At 43.7% G+C, this 17,792-nt stretch overlaps 1 protein-coding gene and 1 non-coding gene across 5 annotated transcripts in view; both read left to right on the forward strand.

Annotated features, from left to right (window-relative positions):
* KIF16B (kinesin family member 16B) overlaps nt 1-17,792 on the forward strand; it is a 366,353-nt gene that overhangs the window by 77,976 nt on the left and 270,585 nt on the right. For all 4 annotated transcript variants that reach the window (XM_066234513.1, XM_066234514.1, XM_066234515.1 and 1 more), the window contains exons 12-13: nt 7,183-7,248; nt 10,105-10,164. In XM_066234513.1, the coding sequence (XP_066090610.1) occupies nt 7,183-7,248; nt 10,105-10,164 (126 nt within the window). The remainder of the gene's footprint in view (nt 1-7,182; nt 7,249-10,104; nt 10,165-17,792) is intronic.
* LOC136309857 (small nucleolar RNA SNORA26) lies at nt 3,534-3,656 on the forward strand. The gene has a single exon (XR_010726487.1). It is a non-coding gene; the product is annotated as a small nucleolar RNA SNORA26 (small nucleolar RNA).

Below are 17,792 nucleotides of genomic sequence, written 5' to 3' on the forward strand. Positions count from 1 at the left end.
AGAATGTTACTCAAATCAGAGTTCCATTTCTAGGCTTATTTTGGTACAGCTAAGTAAAAACCCACTCCTACTTTTAATAATTTTATGTATTTTCCAGTGCAAAATGTCATGTGCATACAGTTTCAAAATCACAATTTAAGGTAAAATATTTTGACATGTGTTGAATTTGCTTCTCTTACTATAGAGATATATAGATATATATGTAGCCATTTATATATATGTATGAACTCTTTTATTTCCCCCTCTTTCCCAGGTGAGAAGAGGGGAGATAGACTCCTGTATGTGCCCTGACTGGATTCACCTGGCAACCCCAGTCTAGGGTCTATGTTCTGCCCATCTTGGGCTGTGCTCTCAACCGAGCTATTTTTAGCACCTGAGGTAGAGGTTCCATGGAGCCATCCTCAGCACCCCGGGCTGATGTGCTAGAACCAATTAAGCCATGGCTGCAGGAGAGGAAAAGAGAGAGAGAGAGAGAGAGAGAGAGAGAGAGAGAGAGAAAAGGGAGGGGAAGGGGTGGAGAAGCAGATGGTCACCTCTCCTGTGTGCCTTTACCGGGAATCAAACCTAGGATATCCACATGCCAGGTCTATTCTCTACCAGTGAGCCAACCAACCAGGGCGTGTATGTATGAACTCTTTAATGAAGTTTTGCATATATGCAAAAATTATATATTACAAGTATACATATCAGTGAATTTTCAGAAGATGAATTCACCTATCTAACCTGTACCAACATCAAGAAACAGAACTCTACCAGCACCCTAATAGTCCCCCTCAGTGTTCCTTTCCAGGGGCTTCCCATGCTTTCCCTTAAGGGTAACCACAATCCTGACTTCTAAAGGAATGAATTAGTTTTCACTTTTGCCTGTTTTTGTTCTTTATATAAATAGAATTATGAACTATATACTCTTGACTTGACATCCTTTAGTCAATGTTGTATTTGTGAGATTCATCTATGTTGGTGCATGTAGTTGTTGATTCATTTAGTTTCATTTCTTTATTGTATTCCATTATATAAATGTGTCCCAACTCATTTTTCTCATTTTGATGGGCATTTTGGTGTTTGTTTGTTTTTTGGTGCTATTAGTGTCACTGTGGACTTTCTTCTACATGTCTATGGTAAATGTGCAGATGCCTTTGTTAGGTTTATACCTATGTGTGGAGTGGTTGGGTCAGAAAATGTACTTATGTCATGTTAGTAGATGCAGCCAAACAATTCTTAAGAGTGGTTATACCAATTTATACCCTGCCATCAGTATATAAATGTGATGGGGGTAGTTCCCACAGGTCCTTGTCAACACTTGGTACTGTCAACTTTTCACTGCAGTCATTCTGATGAACGCATAGGTCATCAATGAATGATTTTATTTTGTACTTCTCAGTTGATTAATGAAATTGAGTACTTGGATATCTTGTTTTTCAAGTCTCTTTTTTATATTTTCAGACTTCTGCTTTGAATTTGGCAGAAAGAGAATGTCTTTTAACTCTTCTTTCTTGAATGTATCTGGAGGTAACAAGAAAATTAAAAAATATAAACATAGCCTGACCAGGCGGTGGCGCAGTGGATGGAGCGTCGGACTGGGATGCGGAAGTACCCAGGTTCGAGACCCCAGAGGTCGCGCGTGGGCTCATCTGGCTTGAGCAAAGAGCTCGCCAGCTTGGACCCAAGGTCGCTGGCTCCAGCGGGGGGTTGCTTGGTCTGCTGAAGGCCCGCGGTCAGGGCGCATGTGAGAGAGCAATCAATGAACAACTAAGAAGTCTCAATGCGCAGCGGGAAACTGATGATTGATGCTTCTCATCTCTCTCTGTTCCTGTCTGTCTGTCCCTGTCTATCTCTGCCTCTGTAAAAAAAAAAAAAAAAAAAAAAAAAAAAATATATATATATATATATATATATATATATATATATATATAAAAACATAAAATGAGCAACAAAAGTCAGGAAGCAAAGACCACAATGAGAACATGGATGTAGGATGGATCCTTCATTTTTGTAGCTGGAGTCCCAGATAAAGTTTAAATAATAGATAATAGAAATATCAGTATGTATAAAGTTTTAAGACAGATACTCGTTAGAGTCACACAGGAAAGCTAAGTTATATAATGTTTTTGTTTGTTTGCTTGTTTTTATATTTTTCTGAGGCAGTCAGACAGACTCCCGCATGTGCCTGACTGGGATCCACCCGGCATGCCTACCAGGGGGCGATGCTCTGCCCATCTGGGGCGTTGCTCTGCCACAATTAGAGCCATTCTAGCACCTGAGGCAGAGGCCACAGAGGCATCCTCAGCGCCCGGGCCAACTTTGCTCCAATGGAGCCTTGGTGGCGGGAGGGGAAGAGAGAGACAGAGAGGAAGGAGAGGGGGAGGGGTGGAGAAGCAGATGGGCGCCTCTCCTGTGTGCCCTGGCCGGGAATCAAACCTGGGACTCCTGCACTCCAGGCCGACACTCTACCACTGAGCCAACTGGCCAGGGCCTATAATGTTTTTGATGATGAGCAAAAGCCTTCCAGCTAATTCAAGGGAAAAGAAGGAAGTGCAAAAATGGCATTATTTGAGCCTATGAAAAGTGTTTTATTACAACAAAGGGTTTAATTCATACTTAAAGTCAAATATGTCAGCTTTCATTAAGGAAAAAAAGGAACAAAACTCTAGGGAATAGACATTTCTCCAAAGAGGACATGCAGATACTCAATAAACATGAAAAAATGCTCAATATCCTTAATTATCAGAGAAATGCAAATTAAAACCACAATGAGATGCCACCTCACAGCTGTTAGAATGACTATCTTCAATAAATCAACAAACAACAAGTGTGGATGAGGATGTGGAGAAAAGGGAGAAAAGGGAAATTTGTGCACTGTTGGTGGTTATGCAGATTGGTCCAGCTACTATGGAAAATAGAATGGAGTTTCCTCAAAAACTTAAAAATGGTACTTACTACCTTATGATCCAGTGTTTCCACTTCTGTGAATATATCCAAAGAACCTGGAAACACTAATTTGAAAGAGTATATGCAACCCTATGTTTATTGTAGAATTATTTACAGTAGTCAAGATATGGAAGCAACACAAGTATCCATAAATAAATGTGTGGATAAAAAAGCTGTGGTACATATATACAATAGAGCATTACTTATCCATAAAAAGTAATGAAACCTTACCATTTGAGACAGCATGAATGGGTCTATAGGGTATTATGCTCAGTAAAGTAAGACAGAGAAAGGAAAATACCATATGATTTCATGTATGATATATATTGAATTTAAATGAAGAGTCAAAACAGAAGCAGACTTACAGATACAGAGAACAGACCAGTGATCATCAGAGGGGAGAAGTTGGGTGAAAAAGGTGAAGGGATTAAGAACTACAGATTAGTAGTTGCAAAGCAGGCAAGGGAGTGTAAAGTACAACATAGGATTATAACCAGAAATACTACAGTAACTGTATGGTGCCAGGTGGGTACTTGAAGTATTGGGGAGATCACCTTGTAAAAGTGTATGACTGTCCACTGTGCTGTACACCTGAAACTAACCCAAAACAGTTTTTAATATGAACTCTGATTGAAAAGAAATAACACAGAAGGGTAAAGTAAGTCTCTAAAAAATCCCAGAGAAGAGATAGTGTAACTCCTGTTTGGATTGTATTTGGAGTCACAGCTGAAAAAAAAAAGAGAAGTCAATATTCATATAATGAGATTTATTGTCTTTAAAATGCACATTTCAATTTAGGGTATTCAGAAACGAATAAAACTAAAAAGAAATATGAAAAAAATAATGAAAACAAACAAAAAATCTATAGGGAAGACAGAGCCATATATACATTTGTCACAGGGAACTTGAACTCCTCTTTCTCATTTTATGAGAGCTCACATGGACAAAAAATAAGTGAAGACAGCATATTTACATTACATAATGAATATCTGCTTGAATCAATACAAATCAGGACAAAGATTGCCAACTCATACTGTAAGACTACTTTTCTTATTATGAGAAGTGCTATTAAAAATAAGAAAAAGATCATGACCAGACAGAAAAGTGCACAAAGAATTTGAGCACAATTCACAATAAGGAGCTTCAAATGGCCTATCAACATAGGAAAGCGTGCTCAATAGAATTTGAAATATAGTAAGTGCAGATATTAAGAACAGTGAAATGAATAAGTATATGGAAATGGATACATAGATACAATTATCAAGCTGTATTTTACTGTATGTACATTATACCTCAAAGTTCTTAAAAAAACAATGAGATGTCCTTTTTCACTTCACATGGGCAAAAATCAAAGCACTTGATTGCACAGTATATTGGCAAGGGTGGGAGGCAAGAGTTTCTTGTTATATGTCCTTAGGTGAGTTGATGCGGCTAAAGTTTTGATGTAGTGTTAAACTCAGTTTAACACATACACTTAACCTGTTATTTAATTCTGAATATATTTCCTCTAAAAAGGCACCTTGCAAAGTATAATTTAATTGCAAGTGTTTTAGTTTTACCAAAGATTTCTTTTAGAAAGGACCTATGTAGGTCTTTCTTTATGTGCGCTTCAAAATAATTTTCCAAAAGTTATTGTGGTCATGATAGCCTGCGTTGCATGTATTTAATCAGTCATTATCTACTGAGTTGTTGATGTGGTATGAATGGCGCTTCAAAATAATTTTCCAAAAGTTATTGTGGTCATGATAGCCTGCATTGCATGTATTTAATCAGTCATTATCTACTGAGTTGTTGATGTGGTATGAATGTTTGTTTTGATTTCAGATGAAAAAATTCCTACAATGGATTTAAAACTAACCATGTTATAAAAGGGGGTTACTAATTGTTTTGAAAATTATCAACCATATATAATGATGCAGTCATTATAACATCTGCCACTTGCATTTCTTCATTGAACAGTATCTATCGAGTACCATCTGTGTGTAAGATGGCATGCTAGGTGCAGTAATGTAATGAAGTAATGTGCTAGCAAAGTTTCTTTTTCTCCACTAAGGATGAATTTCTCCTTGAGTCAACTTGGTGGTTTTATTCTCTGTAAGCTGGATAACAGTGGAATGCCAGATGTATCGCCACACAATGTCTCTAATTATAAAAGTACCCCCTAATAGGTGAATTGTGTCTGGATTAGGATGAACTCCATATAAGCTATAAATGTGCTGCGTAGAAGCCATAGATTTGGGTTTCCCTGCGTGCAGTGAATCTTATAATAGGCGTGTCTCTTCTGGGAACCCTGCAGGATGTGCCTATGACATTGTTACAAGAGATGTTGGTTCCGGTGGATGAGAGCCTCTGAGCCAAGGTGGGCCTCGCATATGCCTGTGCGAATCTCAGCCTCTCAGGGGGGCCACAGACAGGTCTCCTAGACAGCTGTGAGGGCTACTGCAGAGAGCACACAATCGCTGTGCCCTTCTCTCCTGGCAGCCCTGCTTTCTGCTGAGTAGTGTGGCCCACAGTAGTCTTGTTAGTCTGGATGTTTAACCACCTCATGGACGTTATATTTGTTCAAATAGAAATTGAAAAGTAGGCCCTGGCCTGTTGGCTCAGCGGTAGAGTATTGGCCCTGTGTGTGGAAGTCCTGGGTTTGATTCCTGACCAGGGCACATAGGAGAAGCGCCCATCTGTTTCTCCACCCTTCCCCCTCTCCTTTCTCTCTCTCTCTTTTCCTTTCCCTCAGCCAAGGCTCCATTGGAGCAAAGTTGGCCCAGGTGCTGAGGATGGCTCCATGGCCTCCACCTCAGGTGCTAGAATGTCTCTGGTTGCAGCAGAGCAATGGCCCAGATGGGCAGAGCATCACCCCCTAGTGGGCATGCAGGTGGATTTTAGTTGAGCGCATGTGGGAGTCTGTCTGTCTCCCCTCTTCTCACTTCAGAAAAATACAAAAAAAAAAGAAATTGAAAAGTAAATAGTTATGAAAAAATTCTCAACCTCTGAGGACAGCTTGGCTATTACAAAAGTCATACATATAGATGATTCACAAATTCCCTCCTAGGAGTATATTGTGTTTATACAACTATGCATGCTGTAGGCAGCTAGTATTGGAGTAGTCAGTGCAGCATTGTGGGTAGAGCAGGAGGTTGGAAAATGCCTTTCTATTAGTAGGGGAGCACTGACATAAATTACAGACTACCCATACAATTCCGCTCTACGGTGGATTGGAATTAAGAAGAATGTCATGATTTTATTTGTACTGAATTTCCCCCAAGATATATTGCTGAGTAAAAAAAGGCAATATTCAGAGTAGTGTTGATTTTCAGAATCAGAATGTTGTGTATTTTTTAAAAAACAATGAAAACATGCTTGCATATGACCAGAATAATTGCACTTTTACACAGCAAATTGGATAAAGCTGGTTGCCTGTGGGATTGCGGAGGGAGTAATACCCCCTTTCTTTTTTCTCATAGGGCTGAGGGAGCACTGTGCCTACCTGTCACATAGGAGTTATGAGTACAGTCAAAGCCCCCGAGTACCCCTCCTGGCTCTCCTGGCTCTGTCTGCCTTGCCCCTCCCAGTTCTAACCTGATTTTGTGATTTGTCATTCTCACGTCAATCTTTATACCTTTACAACCTGGATAAGGAAATGGATAAATAGATCGTGGTGTAGCCATACCATACCCGGATATCACCCAGCAATGAAAATAAATGAGTTTTCCTTCTGTGTGTGTCGACGTGGATAGATTTCAGGAGCCTGTGTTTGAGCAAGATTTAAGCTTTTTACATTTTGAAATTTTTACTTTGCGCATATTCAAAACAGATGAATCTTTAGGATCTAGGTATTTAGATAATGTTTGATTTTGGTAAAATGTTAGTGATAGTACATTTGTTTTTTTCTCACGGTGGTGCAGTGGATAAAGCGTTGACCTGGGAACTCTGAGGTCGCCGGTTCAAAACCCTGGGCTTGCCTGGTCAAGGCACGTATGAGAGTTGTTTTTTTCTCACTGTGCTGATTTGTATTGCAAATGTAGGTTTACCAGGCTACCGTGGTTTTGAATATTATGAGATATGTAGCCCATGAAGTAAAGATTCCGTGGTGTGATTGACAGTTTTGAGGGGAGAGAGTGTGGGACAATACCTTTTAAATCTCTATTTAAATAAGCTTATTTGGCAATTTTTGGTAATTTACTGTATCATGGCACCATCCTTCCTTAAGGTTATTGCTGTTTACTAATTGCTGCTCTCTTATGGTTTAAATCGTAGATTGCCCTGTTAGACTCCCCCACTGCCTTAAGTATGGAGGAAAAACTTCAGCAGAATGAAGCAAGAGTAAGTGATGCCTTGATTTCTTATTTTAAAATCATAAGTTTTACTATTTTAAGCACATGCTTTTTAATTCTTGCCATTGGAGACTCATTTTGTTCCTTAATTTCCTTAACACTGCCCCACCCCTACCCATAATGACTTTTAAGCAAGCACAAGAGTTGACTTTTTGTTCTCTGACCCACTCGGTGGAGCTTGTCTGGCACATGGTGGTTACGCGCAGCATAAGTTCATGCACAGGTGGTACTGAGGTCCTGGGGAGACCAGCTGTTGGCCTGGAGTCCTAGGTTGTAGTGGTCAAGTTCAACATTGATGAGAACAGTGGTCCCCACAGTTTACTGTAGCTAAGTGGTGTCCACCATTTAGTTCTTTGTCATTCTGCACTTTGTTTTCAGTGGGAGGTGCAGCACCTGAGGAATTGTGAAATACACTAGGTAGATGTTAGTTTCTCACAGGCTAGGTGAGGGTAGAAGCAGGGGGGGCTGGCAGTGAATGACCAGGAGGGCTGACCATCCTGGAGGTGTTGTGGCCCAAGCCAGTGTTTGTGTGCGGATGCTTTTTGAAAACCAGTTTCATGGCTGACCTGGTTCTACACTTTTTTTTTGAATAGCCCTGTTTGAAAAGAGAAATGAGCATTAAGAACATTTTTTAAATTGGATTTTGTTCTCTGATCTGAATGGTTAAGACAGACTGAGAAACAAAATTGGATTCTGTTGAGGAAGCTCTTTCAAAAATACACAACATTGAAGATATAAATTGGGCTGTTAGGAAATTGTTGACACTTCCCTCAATAATTATGAATAATTTGATGATACAGCATTAGTAAAATTCTTAGTTTCTTAATCCCTGTTTTTCTCATGAAATTTTGTACTCAGTACTTCAGCTTCTAATTTTGAATGCTTTGAAATGTCTGGATATAATCTTAAATTGTTTCTTAATAATAGTTTTCAGGAATACCTAGCAAGTTAATGGAAACCCATAAACATTTTAATTTGAATGCATTATACATGCTGTGACAGAAATTACTGCCTATCCTGTTTGTAACGTTTTTGAAATTGTCACCTATTTTTTGCTGACCTTATAAATTGTTTGCCATCTGCTGGCTATAAATCTTTATTACCTGATCACATTGTTAGAGGTTATATCAGATGTTTGTATTTTTCTTCGTTGTACAATTTAAAATTACTTGCTTTAAATTTAATAGGAAAATCAACCCAAGGCATACTAAAATTTGTTTAAAGCTGGAATTATTTGGTTGAATTGGAAAAGGATCAATTGGCTTACATTTCTACAGGAAGAACATATATATTGGTGAAATACAGAAGCATTTATTGTTGAATACTTTGTGTTTCTTGTATAAATCGCCAGTAACTGTTAACATACTAATCTCTCCCTTTCTGTTGGGAGGGAAGGCATAGGAATATTCTCTCTCTGAAAGGTTTTCCAAAACAAAAGTTCTGAGAGCCATGTGCCTTTTATTGCTGTTCTTATAGTCTGTGGGGTCAGCATACACTCAAGTATCTTACCTGTTCCAGACAGAGCAGGACAGTTACTTACCAAACCATTAAAAACAATCAAAATCAAAGTTAGAGAACTTTGGTCATTTTTCTTTCTTTTTCTTTTGCCAAGAAGATGAGAGATTTTGACGTCACTAGTGTAAGAGACATTATTTTTACTTAGAAATCAGACCGCCCTGTTAGAGGTCAATCGAGGTATAAAAGGAACAACCAGTTCAGTGTAAGCTGGGGGAGATAGGTTTTGGTCTTCCTCTGGGTTAGAACAGTTCAAACACTTTGTTTTTCTTGTCAGTTGCAGACACGAATGCCCTTTCCAGTTACTACATTTGATATTCAGTGTGTGTAGAGCAGTGGGAGTATGAGCAAATGTATTCCATACATTCATTTTGGCCTGGTTAAATACGACAGCTGGCCAGAGGGAGGACCAGGAGGTGTCAGCCGGCCGGGCAGTGCTGCTGCTGGGAGTGGGGAGGTCAGGACTGCTGGTGTAGAGGGGAAGGCTTTGAAAGCATGTGCTCCCTCCACCCTCTCTCGGAAGTCACTCCTATCCGGCCAGAGCTGTACTCCTTTTCATAGAACACATTGTCCATTCATTTTGTTTGTTTGTTTGTTTGTTTTTTACCCCTTCTTCAGGAATCACTTTTCACCGCTTAAGGAATTACGAGGATTATTTAAAAAGTTTTATGGAACTAGCAGAGTATTTTCATTACCTTTGAGAAGCAACTTCCAGTCGTGTTCTCTGTGCATCAGCTGGGGATGTCTTCTCTCCCGAGTTCAGCAGACTGGAAAGAAGTGGATTTTTATCAAAGGATTTTGCTTTTATTAAGAGAGTCAGAGAGCTCCCCTTTAGAGCTAGAATGAAATTTATGAACCCTATAATTAGCTACAAAAGCAGACTATCTCCTGAAAGAAAACTATAACATCCTAGGTGATTTAATCACACATGTAATGAGAAAAAAAAGTAAATTATTATTCCTTAGGACCTAACGTATTAATCAGGAAAAATTAACCCACTTAATGGAACATTGTCATACTTGAACTTGTAATTTTGGTTACAATCCAAGAAAGTGGCTTTTCTTTAAGTACACCATGAAGAAGACTTGTAAAACTCTCGGCGACTTGACAGATTTTTTCTGTTCTTTCCTTTGCCATAATGTAGGTGGCAGGAGGAGATCAGCTGTTTGATTTCTATTTGGAGACAGTTCTTTCGGGGATAGAAATTGCTATCTAATTTAAAAAATTGTAGTACCTTCTTCCATAAAGCTTTAAGAGTTGGAAACTTTCTAGAAGAAAATCACAATAATTGTTTTATGGAGCAATCTCAATGTATGTTTTTTCCTTTTAGGTTCAAGAATTGACCAAGGAATGGACAAATAAGTGGAATGAAACACAAAATATTTTGAAAGTAAGGACTGTAAAAAGGTGTCTTAATTTTACTATGCTGGTTTAAATAGGTAATCCTTTTACCTTCCAACACGGCTCTTGTGTGCTTTGCGTAAGGTAAGATTGTGGAACTAGCGAGCGACCCCTGGGGGACTGGGGTTCTGGTGTGAATTTGAGGCAGTGGAAAAGCGGTGTGTGTGTTAACACACTGAGGTGAGGTAGATTCCTTAGGTGTTTGTCTTTTCTTTTTGGAGTTTTTCCATTTTTGACTTAGCACATATTAAAGTCCATTTAATATTCAACAGAATTTACTTATTCTTTCTGCTTTTGTTAAACTCAGTGTAAAGTTATATGTTAAATGGAAAAAAAAATACTTCATGGCAATATTGTGGAATATGTGTCCGTAGCATGGCTAAATTTAAGAAATTTCTAAACTGGTGATTTATTGGACGTTTTTCCCTATACAGCTCAAGGGCTAGACAGTGATGGTCTGCATTTAGTAGGAGTCGTTGTGGAAGGACACCAGTTTTCATACTCTGTCTCTCAAGAGTGCCTGTTGCTTTATGTTCCCGTTTTTTGCTGAGTTAATAAAAACCTGACTCATGAAGGTCAGTAATGCCGGGTTTGAGGCTCAGAATGGAATTTTCTGCTTTGACTGAGTCTCTGTGACTTTATGCATGAGAGGCTATGATCCAGGGGCTGTTGAATTCTAGGCTTATTTCTGAGGCTTGTTGAGGTGAAAGGATTAAAATTTCCCTCTAATGGTGGTGAAGTTGGACAGGTGAGGTTTAGCTGCACACCTGGGCAGAAGCCCTAACTTGAATCCCCTCCCTATGGAAGTGGGCACTGAGTTACCATTTCATGGGGGAACTTTTGAAGGCCTGGCTTAGCTGTTCAGTCCTGTGTCTGACCACTTGGCCGTGGAGGGAGGGGTCAGCATTGTGTTACGTCAAGTTCTCCTTGTACTCTTTCGGCAGCCCAGCCTGCGCCGGGGTTAAAAAGACTGTTTCCCATGAAGTTAGAGGTTGGACTGCAGTTCTCAGTGGGGGTGTATTGTGATGGTCCTCGACTTTCTTTTCTCTCCTGATCATGATGATAACTTCTTATTTTGACATACTTCCTCAGCGTTTCCTTTGTTGAGAGATTTTTGTGCAGGAAACTGAGCAAAGACCGGAGTTGCATCTTGGGATCATTGGGTGTGTCAGGTGTGGAATAAGCGCCCCCAAAGATGGGACTGCTTTTCATCTCCCACGTTGCACCAGCTGAACAGAGTGCTGCCACAGCCCCAGGCTTAGGAAGTCAGGCTGCTTAACTTTCACGGCACAATGTGTGCTTTCCTCAGTAAATTTGCTAAAGCGAGAGGGCTTAAATCTGCTTCATTTAAGGAAAAGAGAAATCAGATAGTGAGCTATTTGAAAAGTCATCAGTGTCCATAATGCCTGTCAGCACAGGGGCAGCGCTGCAGTGACCGAGTGACTTCAGCTTTGTCCCCTCCGCTGTGGTGCCTCTCCTGTCCCTGCAGTGGGGACTCGGTGACGTCCCTGCAGAGACATCCACACTGAGAGTCACTATGGTGATCCTCAACTTCTCCTTTCGCTTTTTTTATAACATAAATCTGGGCCCTGAAACTAACATCTTTCCCAATTCCAATTCTGTTTTTTATAAATCTTATTTTTTTTTTTTAACATTTCAGACAAGAAAGAAATAAATGTGATATGTGCTAGCAGTGAAAGGTTATGAGAAAGGCTAATGATATTTCAAGTCATTCTCTTTTTTTGACCCTGCAAGCCCATTTCGGATTCTTCTGTTGGTGCCTGTGCTTCAAGCCGCAGTTGTTTTTGGCTCACGTTCATTCAGTAAGGGCTGCCTTCATCTCTTGTTGGGAGACAGGCACTGAGGGCTACTCACATGTTTTTGGAAACATTCTTTGGAAGTTGATGGGGAAAGAGATTGTTACTGGATGATTTTGTATCTGTGTGGTTTGTGCAATCCTTTCCTGTGTTTCTGCCATCTGACCCTTCAGTCAGCTATTGTTCCAATAATGCAGAGAACTCACTCCAACCCAGTGGCTTAAAACAACATTATTTTCTCAAGTGTGTGCAGATTGGCTGGGGATTGGCCGGCTGAGTAGGTTTGGCTGGGCTTGGGCCCAGGCTGCGGCGGGTTCCAGGTTGGCTGCGCATCTCGTCCTCTCACCAGCTGGTTGTCCAGAGAATGCTCTTCCCTTGGTCCTGGCCAAGGCACAAGCAGGCAGGCCTCATCGTGCAAGCATATCACAAGCTTCTGCTGCTTAGACCCAGTCTGCTAGCATCCCATTGCAAATCACTTGGCTGGGCTGAAAGTCAAGGGGGAAAGAAGCATATAGTAAGGCTATGGCAGGGGTGGAAATATATAAGCTTATTTTGAAACCAGTGCTTTGCTCTATACGTGCCCATATTTAAATACGAATCTTTTCAGTTCTGAGAACTTGCTCTTCTACTTAATTTGCCCATTTTGTGGAGAAAGGCCCAGTGAAACAGTACATTTCCAGGATTAGTTTCTCATCAGGACCCGCTGTTCACTCTTCCAGATTGTTAATTATTACCCCTCCCAGCCCCAAGTTGGAACATCGCAGGAGAGACCTCTGGGAAGAATCCGGGAGAGTGTAAAATGTCCCGGGGAGTGAAGGGAGACACAAGGGTCCTTGTAAGCGTTTGCCATAGTGAGAACCTGCCTTGCTGCCTTTTCTTGCCCAACTTTGTTATTTTTTTATGATCTAACATTTTTATTTAAAAATTTTTCTATTACAGTTTACATTCAGTATTCACTTATATTACCGCCCAATTTTATTAACAAGTCGTGCAGAGGAGACTCTTAGGTGTTGCTCGAAGGGAGAGTGACACTCTGTCACTGTTAAGCTGTCTGTGCTGTGCTTGTATTTCCTGTTTCCTTTGGGAGATCCGAGGTGAGTTTGTCAGCATCCATCCTGAGCGGCTGCTTCAGGAACAAGTGGGAGCCCAGCTCCTGTGGGGTAGGAGTCTCAGGTTGGTGTGTAAGGCACAGATACCTTAAGTCAGAATTACTTTTGAAAGTCCCGTCATTTCCCAGGAAGTCACCAGATCCTGAGCTCTTGGATGCTCCAAAGTCAAGGAGTAACTGTTCCCTTCTTTTAATTCTGATCTCCGGTGTTGCTTGCTGTGGTGAGTGAAGTGCAGGGTAATGCTGAGTGGCGCTGGAGAGAGTGCAGGGCTGCTGGGTGGACACGTGCTCCGACAGCGGCCCGGGCTGGTCTCGCGGGCAGGGCACCAGGCCATGCCTTCCGTGTCAGGCTTTGTTCTGCAAACCTGGATCTTGGGCTGCGGCTCTCTTTCTGACTCCCTGGGTTGGGCCATGACTAATCCATAACTGTCACCCGCCTGGTTCCCAGCTTGGGAATCAGGGTGATGGACACCTCTTCTTATATCCCAGTTAACAGGGCAAGAGGTCAAGTGCCTGGAGTTATTTTAACTAATGACAGTGGAAAGTGTGTTTACCTCCAGGAGGCAGTTAGATAATGAGAGCTTTATTATCCTCTGCAATGGACTCCCTTGCCCCTTAATCTACCTCACTTTTTTTCATTCATCTTCATTTTCTAGATATTAAAGTCTAAACTTTTTTGCCTGGCCCCCCACTGGCACTGATCCCCTTCTCAGTTTCACAGGGCCTATCACACTGTTTTTTTCTGCACCAGCACCCCCACACCCCAGCACCCCCACTCTCCAGCACCCTCACACTCCAGCACCTCCACTCCCCAGCACCCCCACACCCCAGCACCCCCACTCCCCAGCATCCCCACTCCCCAGCACCCTCACACTCCAGCACCCCCACACCCCAGCACCCCCACTCCCCAGCACCCTTACACTCTAGTACCCCCAGTCCCAAGCACCCCCACTCCCCAGCACCTCTACTTCCCAGTACCCCCACTCCCCAGCACCCCCATACCCCTACTCCCCAGCACCCCTACTCCCCAGTACCCCCACTCCCCAGCACCCCCGCACCCCTACTCCCCAGCACCCCTACTCCCCAGCACCCTCACACTCCAGCACCCCCACTCCCCAGCACCCCAGCACCCCCGCACCCCAGCATCTCCACTCTCCAGCACGCCCGCACCGCCACTCCTCAGCACCCCCGCACCCCAGCATCTCCACTCCCCAGCACCCCTGCACCGCCACTCCTCAGCACCCCCACTTTCCAGCATCTCCACTGCCCAGCACCCCCGCACCGCCACTCCTCAGCACCCCCACTTTCCAGCATCTCCACTCCCCAGCACCCCCGCACCGCCACTCCTCAGCACCCCCACTTTCCAGCATCTCCACTCCCCAGCACCCCCGCACCGCCACTCCTCAGCACCCCCACTCCCCAGCATCTCCACTCCCCAGCACCCCCGCACCCTCACCCTGCCTTGCCCGTCTAGCAGATCCCTGCATGAAGATTGGGATTTTGGTGTCTCTGGGTTTTGCCTGTATTCCTCTATCATCTGAGATACTTCCTGTCCCTGTGCCCGACAGAATCGACTCTGACCTCCTCTTTCCCACTTCCCAGGGAGGATGATTTGTTTTCCTTTGGCTTTGACAGCATTTGGTTTGACTTCTGTCTCAGTAGTCATCATCCTGTGAGTTTGGCGGTCTTGCTGTTTCCCTCTGAACAGGAGCAGGACCTGGCAAGGACTGCTGTCACTCTGTGTGCTGCTCCCAGAACTCCGCTTCTTGCCACACAGGCGTGCGGTGAGAATTTGCTGGATGAAAGTAGAATCAAGACACAAAATCAAAACCTTCACTTTATTTGCCAGGGCTGGCGCAGGGAAGCACCCCAGACTGGCTGGTTTAAACAGCAGAACTGTATTTGCTCATAGCCCTGGAGGCTAGACATCAAGATGAAGGTGTCTGCAGGGTTAGTTTCTCCTGAGGATTCTCTCCTTGGCTTGTGGACGGGCACTTCTCTCTGTGTCCGTACATGACCTCCTCTCTGTGTCCCTGCTGTGCCCCTGGCTGGCCTCTGCGTGCCCTACTCTTCTTCTGAGGACACCAGTCAGATTGGATTAGGGTTCAAAGGGCTTCATTTTAACTTCATTACCTATGCAAAGGCCCTCTCTCCAAGTACAGTCACATTCTGACGTACTGGGGGTAGGACTTCAACATATGAATTTTAGGGGTACACATTTCAGCTGCTAACAACCCAAACCTAATGACCCAGGGGAAGAGTAGCAGGGAGTGTGGTGCAGGCAGCGGCCTTGCCATAGTAATGCTCCTACCTATCCGTTCCATCTTATTTCTCATTCCTACGGGGGCAGCTTACACATGCCTGTGTATTTTTATTCCTGGAAAGCGCGTGGCAGAGTTTCTTTTAATGTGGTCCTGTCACTCATTTAGGTCAGTTAGATCTTTGCTGTTTGAAATCTGATGCTTGGGCCAGAAGCACCAGCCTCCTCTGGGAACTGGTTAGGGATGGGACCTCTGAGACCCCTGCAGACACCTGCATCACATCTGCATTTTAGTGAGCTTCCCAGGTGAAGTGTCTGCACCTGAAAGTCTGAGTTTGGAATGCGAAGAACTGAGGAAAGGCATAGCAGTGGGTTCAGGTGGAGCATTTCTCCTGCTCTGCGCTCTATCGTAGGGACTGGCCCCAGGGTGCTGCCCTTCCCTGGCTCCCGTGGGACTCACTGTGGGGGGCTGGGGAGAAGCCAGACCTTTTCCCCGCAGGACTGTGCTGTATCTGCATGGCCCATCCCTTGAGCAGTTCTGCCTGGTGACACAGCCTTGGCCTCAAAAACACTTCCCAGTTCGTTTTCCCTTCTGTCTAAGGGTGATGCTGGTTTCCTGCTGTTGTCACTGTGTGGGTGGCCTCACCGTCCAGATGGCTTTCCCTGTCTTCCTTCCACTGAATGACCAGTCCCTGTATTAAAGCCTCTGGGACTTAAACCCTGGGGCCACTTCTGTTTCGTGGTTAGAATTCTGTTGTATCAAAGTCCCCGCCCTGGTCTCTGGACAAGCAGTGCCAGCTCCTCGGAGTCTACGTTAACACCTCTTCTCCTTTTTCTTTATCTTTCTATAGACTCTTAGAGTGCTGCCCCAATGTGTTTTCCATCCTGGTGAATTTGCATTAAACCACGATCTCGATCTTGCGATCTCTCTCCGGGGACTTAGAACTGAATGTTGTGATAAATCCAGCCTGCCGCTGGTCCATGCATTCCGGAGGCTGTATGTACCATTGCTTCCCCTTCTGCATGGTTTCAATATTGCACCGACTGCTTGCGATTGAAGCGGTTTATAAAGTGACTACTAAATACTCTTCTCACGTACCTTTTGGCCTGGCTCCAATAAATGTTTTATTGCCAAGGAGTTTGTCATAATGGGGGATCCCCAAATTCTTTGTCCACAGCTCTCTCCCCCTACACCATACTTTATGGACATTTTTGGTTTCTGGACACATTTTGGTTTCTCTGTTCTAGGGTTTTAGAAATAATTTTTAAAAAACTCAAAGATATGTTATCTGACTCCCAGATAACTGCTTAAGCTCTGCTTCAAAATAGATCACAGAGAGTTTGGACCGCAGCATCAAGCTCTCAAGTGACTGACAGATGGCGCGACAGAGGGGAGAGCTGACTCTGTGTGTGTCGGTTCAGAGTGAGCTGCGGAGTGGTGCTTGCAGCCCTGCCCGGGCTCTTGTTTGCATCCGTCCAGCACTGGTTAATCTTCTCACTTTTTTTTTTTTTTTTTTGTATTTTTCTGAAGCAGGAAACGGGGAGAGACAGTCAGACAGACTCCCGCAGCGCCCGACTGGGATCCACCCGGCACGCCCACCAGGGGCGACGCTCTGCCCACCAGGGGGCGATGCTCTGCCCCTCCGGGGCGTCGCTCTGCCGCGACCAGAGCCACTCTAGCACCTGGGGCAGAGGCCAAGGAGCCATCCCCAGCGCCCGGGCCATCTTTGCTCCAATGGAGCCTTGGCTGCAGGAGGGGAAGAGAGAAACAGAGAGGAAGGAGGGGGTGGGGGTGGAGAAGCAAATGGGCGCTTCTCCTATGTGCCCTGGCCGGGAATCGAACCTGGGTCCCCCGCGCGCCAGGCCGAAGCTCTACCGCTGAGCCAACCGGCCAGGGCCCTTCTCACTTTTTAATACATAGCATCTCTTTATACGGAAAACATGTCCTTTGGTTACTCCGGTGTCTGACTTGCTTTTGCATTTTCATTGCCCTGCACGGGTGTCTCTGACTGTGGCTTGGCTCCGGGCTAGGAGGGCGGGGGCAGGTGGCTCCTGTGCAGCCTCTGTAACTGGAGAGACTTGTCCTTAAAACCAGTGAGCTACTCATACAAGTGTAAGTGAATTGAAGTTGTTTTATTCAGACGCTAAGTCTATGGGTTTTTTTTTTTCCCTTGGACACAGTAAACAACGTTTGTTGAATTGGATTTGGAACATGGAGCATATCTGAGTCTGTGTAGTGATGGAATCCTAATGCAAATGATTTAAGTTTAAATGGTGCTGGTGTCTTAATATTCCATTTCTGGGGAATAGGAGAGGCAAGCTACTGCTGGCGCGTGGCAGGAATGGGTAGCACACTGATGGAGGGAAGTTCTTTTTCAGAATGTTTTGACTAATAAGAAATATAGGGCCTGACCAGGTGGTGGCACAGTAGA

The sequence above is a fragment of the Saccopteryx bilineata genome, chromosome 6, assembly GCF_036850765.1.
Source record: "Saccopteryx bilineata isolate mSacBil1 chromosome 6, mSacBil1_pri_phased_curated, whole genome shotgun sequence".
NCBI classification, from domain to species: Eukaryota; Metazoa; Chordata; class Mammalia; order Chiroptera; family Emballonuridae; genus Saccopteryx; species Saccopteryx bilineata.